At 40.6% G+C, this 10,120-nt stretch overlaps 1 protein-coding gene across 1 annotated transcript; it reads left to right on the forward strand.

The window, feature by feature from the left end:
• The first annotated feature begins 7,712 nt into the window (after positions 1–7,712).
• LOC149871159 (olfactory receptor 5J3-like) lies at positions 7,713–8,651 on the forward strand. Its single transcript, XM_090034850.1, has one exon. The coding sequence runs from the start codon at positions 7,713–7,715 to the stop codon at positions 8,649–8,651; it is 939 nt and encodes a 312-aa protein (XP_089890976.1).
• Positions 8,652–10,120: the final 1,469 nt, after the last annotated feature.

Here is a 10,120-nt window from a genome sequence, read left to right on the forward strand (position 1 = left end):
ATGCACAGCATAATATATTGCTGTGTGACTGATTAGGGCAACTGGAGACAGGAATTATCATTTGTAAGGAAAATAAAGCTATGAGTATTGAACTTGAGATGCAGACATGTGTTAGTGTTTATTGAAATATGTACAATATGGAAAAAGTGAGGGAAGGTATAGATGTTGGTAAGTTACTAAAAGTTTAATAGATGCTTTAATATTCTTTAGTATTCTTTTATATAATTGCTTGACTTCAAGTAGCTGTTTTAAGTCCCTTTGAGGTCAGAATTTCACATATGTGGGTTTCACATATTTCCAGTGCATTTCATTGTTAACATTAATTGGGCATATTTAATTTAGTACTCGTATAATCAAGTACTAAATAAATGCACAGGAACTGGAGTAGTGCCGGTGAATGCCTTTAGTGACACTAAGAGTGCATTAGCATAATAATACTGCGCAGTAGCACGTCACAGCACAGAGTGCTAATACACTACTGTGCAGTACTATTAGGCTACTGAGTAGTAGTGTCACTAAAAAGGCATTTACTGGTGTTACTGTACCATAACTCTGGTTACTGCACATTAATGAATGTGTAGATGCACCCAGTGTAACTCAAATAGTATTGCAAATTAAAAATAAGTATTCCAAAGATCAAGAATCAAAAGCCTAAAAAATACCAGGTGATACTTTTGGATGCACCTTTGAAATACATTAAACAGGGATTCTTACGTGTGTGTGTGTGTGTGTGTGTGTGTGTGAAAGAGAGAGAGAATCTATGTCTTTCTTACCATAATTTAAATAGTGGTTGTAATAGATAGTTTGGAAAGGAATGATCCGATCTCAGGCAAGGGGTTGGACTAGATGACCTCTAGAAGTCACTCCTTTCCACCTGACTTTTCTATGATTCTATGAAAGGAATTTAGGATCCTTATGCTCAAAGAAGAGACTTAAGAGACATCAAAGAGCAATTCAGGATTCAGCCCATAGATCCTCCTCTCTTCAGAGAACAGGGAACAGTCGGTGAATCCCAGTGTTGATTAAGATACCAGAGACATTCAGAGGTAGCCAATAGGAAATGTTAAGGCATAGAGATGTGTCTGACCATCTATCCCTCTCAAGAAGTGAGTAACCTGACTAAAGCTATGTCTTAGGTAGTTCCATTATCTTCCAATCCAAAACACCTATTCCCACTTCTGAGAAAGGTGAGGCAGAATGGTGACCATTAGGGCTGTGCAAAATGGCACCATTCCATTTTGCCTTGAGTTTTGAGGTTCGGAGGGAGTGTTTCGTATTGAATTTAATTTTGATTTGAAACAGGTGTTCCATTTTGCTTCGTTGAAACAGTAAGGCTCTTTTGGCTCTGTTTTGATGTTTTACTAGATCGTCGGGGGACAGGGAGTCATCCCCCGCTGATCTAGTGAAACATTGAAACAGCATCTAAACAGCCTTACTGTTTTGATGAAGCAAAATGGAACAGTGTGATCTAGTGCGGGGGGTGGGGAGTCAGCCCAGGTGGACTGACTTCCCAGCCCCAGCGCTATGGTTGAAATGTTTTGACTTCTGAAACGTTTTGACTAGCCTCGTTTTGTTCTGAGGCTGTTTTGACACCTTTTATTTCATTTCAATACTGCTGTTTCAGCCTTGAAATGAGTCAAAGCAGTGTCAAAATGAAATGCTGGTGAAATTTCGTGCAGACTTAGTGACCATTTGCCTAGCGGCTTATTCATTAGAACATTTGTTCAGTAATAGTTAGACATTTTGGGCTTTTTTACAAATTCTTTGGGATGTGGGGCTGGTGCTTTAATTAACAAGCTGTGTTTATTAAAAACACCCACGCATCACATGTATCAGCCTTGCCACATGTCCCCATGCTGAAAAAATGGTGGTGGGGTGTTTTGAACTATACGTGTTTGAACATGTTTTATTTCAAAGTGTCCCGCCACCATTTTTCAGCACAGGGGCGCATAGGGACACTGCTGCACGTGACACAGAAGGCTTCTGGAGCACATCAATTTCTGTGCTCTAGTGGACTTAGATAATAAAGCCTGCTCTGAAGTCCTGGATTTCCAGTGCATCAGAACAGGCTCCCCACATGTCTGTAGGAGCCTCTTATGCATATTAAATTTGACAGACATTGGTTAATGATCAACTATAATCAATAGGACTCTTACCTACATGGTAACTTAGTTTTAATAGGAGCACCCTCCATCACCGTATTTATTTTTTATCTTGATAATTAACCCATGGTATTGGTAAATAGATGTAATGGTTAAACTACCCTCATGGTGACTAAGGTTAAAAAGCCAGGTCTCCTTCTTGTAACAGGGGACCCCTTTCTCCTGTTAGTTGTGGGCAGTAAGAACAGGGTAGCAGAAAGTGGACTATCAGTAAAGAACTACAGAACTCCCCATTATGTGGGCAGAGGAAGTACAGCTTGCAGGAAGATCAACTGCAATGAACAACAGATGCAAGTACAACAGCTAAGTGAGCTGCTGCAGGCAGTATAAAACACTGGGCTGCTGACTAGGCATTTAGCAGCACCTGGGCCTTGATAACAGCAAGCCAGGTTGGCTGACCCAAAGAGGGAGGAGAAAAAGCTGTATAAGCCTGAGCCTGATGAGCAAGGCTCAGACTGGCCCAGATCTTCACAATAAAAGGAGCTTTATAGGAGCAATATGTAGGGTTATAAATTACCTGTTTTGTTTCTGTTACTGTTTGGTGTTGGTGTTAACCCATGAGGTTTAGGATGGCTTAAAGAGGGTGCCTCAGGGAGGTTGCAATCTACTGTAAAAGTTAAACTACAGATGTCTTTTAGATGAAGAATGAGCTTTTTCTTGAAAAGAAGTATTCAAACAGATTCATTCATAGTTTCATAGTTTCTTTGGACATTATTTTATATTTTTTGCCTAAAAAATGAAAATTGAAGAGAAATATAATCAAATAAAGTTGAACTTAAATCAATATATGGCAGTGGTTTGATAGATTATTTAAAACAAATAAAACTATTTTTTAATTGGTGGGGATCATTCATAATTGAAAATACTGACCCCCCCAACTTAAATACTTTTTTTGCGAGAGGTGGGGGCAGTAAAAATGGTCATGTCTTTAAAAAAAACAAAAAAGGAATGGACAATACTTAGCATTTTTCTGGTCAAATCTAGTTCATACTATTGTTCTAGAACCATTGAATCAAAAGTATTGTATGCATGTAGAGCCACTGAATGATGACATCCTCTGGAGAGCAGGGAATGCAGCAGGGCAGCTAATTATACTGAGTGTGGGCGGCAGTATTACAGTTTGCACTTTTGAGAAGACATGCACTGTTCCCTCTCTCTTTCCAGATACAAATCAAAGTACCATCCTTACTTTAATACAAGGTGACCCTGGATATAAGATCCCCAATAATAAGATTCTATATATGGAAAATGTATAAAATTGTTATAATATTCCAGGTATAGAATATACCTGTTGGAGGGTTGTTTTTGAATGTAGCCCCCTCCCTCCCCCACAACAGCAGGGAAAGCAGTGTGTGTGTTGTGGGGGAGGGCGGTCAGGTGGCCCACTGCCCTACCCACTTTTTCTCATTGCGGCCTTCCTGCTCCCCTTGTCACCTGCACACCTTCTTCCTAGAGTTCCCATTTTCTGCTCCATCCCACATAAAGTCCCCCAGAGTATGCTTCTTCTCCTTCCCACCCACTCATACTGTCATATGCTGCTCTGGCTGCTCCATCCCAGAGCACAGCCTTTGCCTGATCATGCAGCAGTGCTGGGGCTGCTGCTTGGCCAGGCAGAGGAAGGAATTTCTGTGTGCTCCATGCCTGGGAGACACCAGAGCCTAAGCCAGAGCCAAGATGGACCTGACAATAAAGGGGAGGGAAGGGGGTGAGTGGGGTGAAGCAGGGCAGATCCTCCCAAGGGGAGAGGGGGTGGAGAGGCAGGAGGCTGTTGTGGCTCTGACTCTGGCCCCAACTTGGGGTCAAGGCCAGAGTCAGAGCCACAGCAGCCACCTGATCCCTGCCCTGCTTCATATACAAATATAAACCAAAAAATGAGGGACATTTTTCCCCATGCTGATTGGAGATGAGGGTGTGGCTCATCTTATTTTTGAGTAAATGTGGCACTGGTTGGGTATCGGAGGGAATGCCAGCATTCCACCCCTACTGTGCCTGTGTGCACCTACATGAATTATCCCCCACCCTGTGGTCTCTTCCTAAGTACTCCAACTGCTAAATATAAGACAGTGTAGATTCCTAAGAGCCATGCTGCTCTTGGCCTCTCCACCTCAAGTGTTTCTTCTTATTGGTATGTAGTTAAGACCTTTGCCTATGGTGGCCATTGCCTATTTTCTGGTAGTTGGAGTGCACTGAGTGAGAACAAATTGGTAGGATATGCTTCTCAGCAGTACTCAAGGGCACAGAATGGTTAGACATGCATGCATGGTTGTGTCTGCTGGCTTCTTCCTGGTTGAGACTTTCAAAGCTATTTTGGGTTTGAGAGTACCATTGAAAATTGGTGATAGTTAGGCACCTGAATACTTTTGAGCGCTGGGGCTAAAGTGACTTCCACTGCAGGAGGAAGTAGGCTCCCTTCTTATGTGGCAATTACAGTGACAAGGCTTCTCACATGCTTCCCTAATTTTCAGGAGAAAGAAATGGGTGAGTCCTGCTTTCTTGGATAGCCTGAATCACAACCTGTACAGAGCAAAGGAGAGCAACTAGGGAGTGAAATTAATTACTTCCCGTTGCTCCCAGTGGGGAGCAGTCCAGAGTCAGAGTAACTGAGGTATCTCCTAATATCTTCAACTGCATGTTTTTGAGTCTTGATCTAGACTTGTGCTAAAGGTTGTCCCCAGGAGGAAGTGTATATCAGACATTTCAGGCAGGGGACATACAGATCATTTGAGGGTATGTGATTCTCTTCCCACATCATTCTCGTGTGAATCACTGGCTTCACATACTAGAGTATCTGCAATATGCTAACCCCAAGACCCCTGGGCTGCTTCTCCTGTGGTGGGTGTTATTATGATTATGATTATTAGCATGGCCTTGATGAGGGGAGAGATTTTGTATTGTGAACCTAAGGAACACACACAAACCAAGTGCACCCTATGTATAGAATTATGCCCTGAAGTGATCCTAAAATGTATTGGAGGGGAAGGAGTAGTAGATAGATTGGAAGGTAGGGCTAGGATTCAGAGACACTTAAACAAATTGAAGGATTCGACCAAAAGAAATCTCATTAGGTTCAACAAGGATAAGTGCAAAGTCCTGCGCTTAGGACAGAACAATCCCATGTGCTGGTAAAGGCTGGGGACTGACTGCATAAGCAGCAGCTATGCAAAAAAGGACCTGGATGTTAAAATAGACAATAAGCTGAATATGAACCAGCAGTGTGCCCTTGTTGCCAAGAAGTCTAATGGCTTACTGTGTTTCATTAATAGGACCGTTACCAGCAGATCAATGGAAGTGATTCTTCCCCTCTATTTGGCACTGATGAGGCCACATCTGAAGTATTGCATCCAGTTTTGTGCTCCCCACTACAGAAAGGATGAGGACAAATTGGAGAGAGCAACAAAAATGGTTAAGGGGATTGGGGTACATGACTTCTGAGGACAGGCTGAGGGACCTGGGCTTGCTTAGTCTACAGAAGAGAAGGCTGAGGGAGGATTTAATAGCAGCCTTCAGCTACCTGAAGGGTGGTTCCAAAAAGGATGGAGTTAGACTGTTCTCAGTGGTGGCAGATGACAGAACAAGGAGCAATGGTCTCAAGTTGCAGCAAGGGAGGTTTAGGTTAGGTATTAGGAAAAATCTTCTTACTACGAGGGTAGTAAAACACTGGAACGAAGTTGTGGAATATCCATCCTTAGAGGTTATTAAGACTTGACTAGAGAAAGCCTTGGCTGGGCTGATCTTTTTGGGGATGGTCCTGCTTTGGGCAGGGGATTGGACTAGATGACTTCCTGAGGTCCCTTCCAACCCTAATTTTCTATAATTCTAAGATAGGAGTGGGTATATACCACCACATAATCACATATGTTGCTTTACTACACTGCTAATTCTGCTTGAATTCACTTTTTTTTTTTTTGCATCTGAGTGATTAAAAGACATGCTACCTCAAAGCGGGAGCCACATTCATCTCTGGATTAAAGCCACTGATAGTTGGAAAAGTTGCACTAGGGATGAGCTTGTTGCCATTCATACATTTTTAACATATCTCCATTTTCAGTTTCAATAGTATTCTGAATTCTTTGTCTCCCACTGTCCTTTCAAATCAACTCTTTTCTAGTTAGTCAAAATCCCAACTTATATATAAAATTCCTTAGATTTTGAAAGATTTGCATGTGTCCCATTAGGACATTTGGTCAAACCTAATCATTGAAATTGGACCCAGGATCTGATTCAGGTCTCCTTTTAACTGGTATAATCAGATGTAAATATAGAATAACTTGAATGGAAGTTAGCAGAAATCTATCTTTGTAGTACTGATGTAAGCAAAGTTGGACACAGCCCAGATACCAGGAATTCCTGCCTCCTTATAAAACCAGAAGAAGAAATATTATATGAAGATAAACCAGGGGAAAAATATAGATGAAGGAGTAAATATTATTGTTTTCTTTCATGGAACAATACATCTGAGGGCAGTTGTTTACTGCTTCTAAAATGCACACCTGGGATATACATTTTAACTGCATAATTTGTGCAAGTCTGTATTGAGGGAGTTCATAAAAACTGTGGGGAACTTGCTATGGCTTTCTAAGAAATATATAAACATGTTTTAGCACTACTACTTCACTCTACAAATATAAGTCCTATGCAGCCACTCAAACAAATTTAATTATTTGTCCTGCTGGTAAGTATTACATGGCTTCTTTCAAAACAAGATAATGTGGTAAATTATTTAAATATCCTTGGATATATGTGTATATATATATATTTAAGTTTCAGTGTTTTGTTTTTAAATTAACTCTCTTCTATACCATTAATATATTAGACAAGGAGAGAAGTAGTTAACTTTCAGGGAAGAGGAGGTAGACTCTATACAAAATATACATAAAGTAGGAAGTAGACCATACACAAAATATACATAAAGGACAACACTCTCATCTCCTTTCTCATAATGCATAGCAAATGAATCTTTTAGAGAAAAAAGAAGACCTTCTTTCTATCACAATTAATCAATCCAGAATTTGGCAAACAAGCAAGGCTTTGGCACGTCTCTTCTGAGGAGTGGTTTTTTTTTTTTAAAGAATTTCCTGTATTAATGTACTTTATTTTCCTTTATTTCCCACTAATGAAAAGTTACCCTGTATTAATTAAATATATCTGAGTGTGTGTCCATCTTGGAAACTATTTCTGTTGTAATGTATTTCTAAGCTCCTTAAAATGTTAAACCATTTTCTCTATTCAGATGTCAACTGTGTTGTACATATATTAGGAATTAAAAACTATGGTTAGAGACATTAATTCAGAAAAAATGTATAGCTATTGAGCTTCATGTACCCTGATAGAGTACTATGAAATTATATTTTATGTTTTTATTTAAAAGATAATAGAAGACAACTATCCTTTATTCTACCTCTGAAACCCTCAGAACCATGAATATCAGGAAGAAGTACATGAAACAGAGGGGAGGCCATAGTTGGTCTGGAGTATGTTATAGATATATATACATTCTTAAAATCATTATGGTGAACTATTCTCTCTGCAGATAATAAGAAAGCCAAATTCATGGGTGAAGACAATCACACCACAGTGAAAAAATTCATTTTAGCTGGATTAACAGACCGTCCAGAGCTGCAGCTCCCTCTCTTTGTCATATTTTTTCTCATTTACGTTATGACTTTGCTGGGGAACTTGGGAATAATCATATTAATCAGGATCGACCTACAGCTCCACACACCCATGTATTTTTTTCTCAGCCATTTGTCTTTTGTAGATGCCTGTTATTCATCCACCATTGCTCCAAATATGCTGGTCAATTTCTTAATGGAGAGCAGGGCCATCACTTCCACTGGTTGTTTTACACAATACAGCTTTTTTGTGGTGTTTGTCACCATTGAGATGTTCCTTTTGGCTGTAATGGCATATGACCGTTATGTGGCCATCTGTAATCCACTGTTCTACACGGTCATCATGACTAAGAAGGTCTGCATGATGCTGGTGGCTGGGTCTTACCTCTGGGGTTTGGTGAACTCTTTGGTACAAACAGGTGGTTTGTTAAGGTTGTCCTTTTGTGACTCTAATGTAATCAACCACTTCTTCTGTGATCTCACCCCTCTCCTAAAACTGTCCTGCAGTGACATCTTCATGAATGAGATGCTACTTTTCATCTTTGGCAGTTTGTTTGAAACAAGCACACTTTTGATTATAATCATGTCCTATGTTCTCATCATTGTGGCCATGCTGAGAATTCGCTCAGTACAGGGAAGACAAAAAGCCTTTTCCACCTGTGCCTCCCACTTGATGGCTGTCAGCGTATTCCATGGGACAATTCTCTTCATGTATTTCAGACCCAGTTCCAACTATTCACTGGCTACAGATAAAATAGCCTCTGTTTTCTACACCTTAGTGATCCCAGTGCTGAACCCTCTGATCTACAGCCTTAGGAACAGGGATGTGAAATGTGCTGTCAGAAAAGTGATAGAGAGAAAAGTGTTTACTCAGTGAATGGCTAACATAGCATCCTACAGGGGAACTCATGGGGAAAGATATGAAACAGGAATGCCTGTTGCTATGGAATGTCAGACCACTGACAGTGACAAAATGTGTATCAAGGATTGGTCCGGGGTGTACTCCTTTAGTATATTTATAAAAGCATGCAGTATGGACATTGCATCTGTAAGTTCATAGAAGCTGGGTATACCTATAAAGCCCTGACTTAGCTGGTGATCCTCATTCAACATCGCCTGTAAGAACATTTCTAACTTTATGGAATTGTTTTAAATTCCAGTGTATGAATGTTAGAATCAATAAGAGCAATTCCTTCTTCTTCACACTAGGGTAGAACTGGATGAGATTGGGATTTTTTGGCTTTCAGAGGAAAAAATGAAAGTACAACATTTTCTGTAGAATGGAAATTAAATTAAAAACAAACAAACAAACATCCCTGGATGCTGAGGCCTTCAGAATACTGGGCTCCACAGCTTTGTGGCAGACCCTAAATTGAAATATGATACCTGTGAGCCAAGGAGATTCAGGGCTTCAGGTCTGTAATAGTCTGCCTGAAGAGATGCAAAGTATCATAGAAGCCTTAAAGCCTTTCTTTGCTTGCTATTGCCCCACTAGGTAGGTGACTGAAGAATCAGGGAGGTGAGCTGGCAGAGAACCAAGTAGTTTTCCTACCTAGTGTTCATTGAAATCAGTACATTCTTGTGGAAAATCCTGGTTTAGAAAGGCTTCCACTCTTCAACCAAAATGTTATGTTGGAAATATATATTATACCTCTACGGCAATATAACCCAGCGATAGCTCTTAAAGTTTTTGGAGTTGTAGCAGGATTAATCTGACCCTTTATATTTTCGCCCATTATTCCTGCTATTAATAAACCATAAATTACATAAAACTGTTCATTAATCTGATCTGAAGCCTCTGTGTAAATGATTCTAGGGTTTATTTCCCAAGTAGCACCTAGTACCTCCACCTGGAAATCTCCAGGGGGTAAACAATATCTCCCCATTTCATGGCAGTTGCAGATCATGGAGAACTGAACAGGCAGATCAGGATTAATGAACTATCCAATGGAATCTTATGATTTCACACCTTAACTTGAAAAGAATAGCAGAAGGTAAAAAAATTGAACACTGGGGGTTATTTCTGTGGATTTTTTTGCTTCTGGGCACACCATCTGAACTTGTGCCCAGGAGCAAAAAAACTCTGGAGTATATTGTCCCAGAGTTTATTCATGTGCAGCACATGGATTCTAGTTGGAGAAGCCCAGACTGGCAGGGGACCCTGAGGGGTCATCTTGCCAGTTCAGGGCTGATCTGACTGGGCTCCACATGCTGTGGAGCAGCTGGCTGGGGCACAAGGATGCTTCAGCATGGGGCCTGTCTGCCAGCTAGCCCCACACTGAAGCACCGTTGTGCCCCAGTCAGCCAGAAAAGCATCTACAAGTATACTGCTGTGTATGAAAATAC

Source organism: Crocodylus siamensis, chromosome 2 (assembly GCF_052110815.1).
Source record: "Crocodylus siamensis isolate JL-2025a chromosome 2, ASM5211081v1, whole genome shotgun sequence".
In the NCBI taxonomy this organism is placed as follows: domain Eukaryota; kingdom Metazoa; phylum Chordata; order Crocodylia; family Crocodylidae; genus Crocodylus; species Crocodylus siamensis.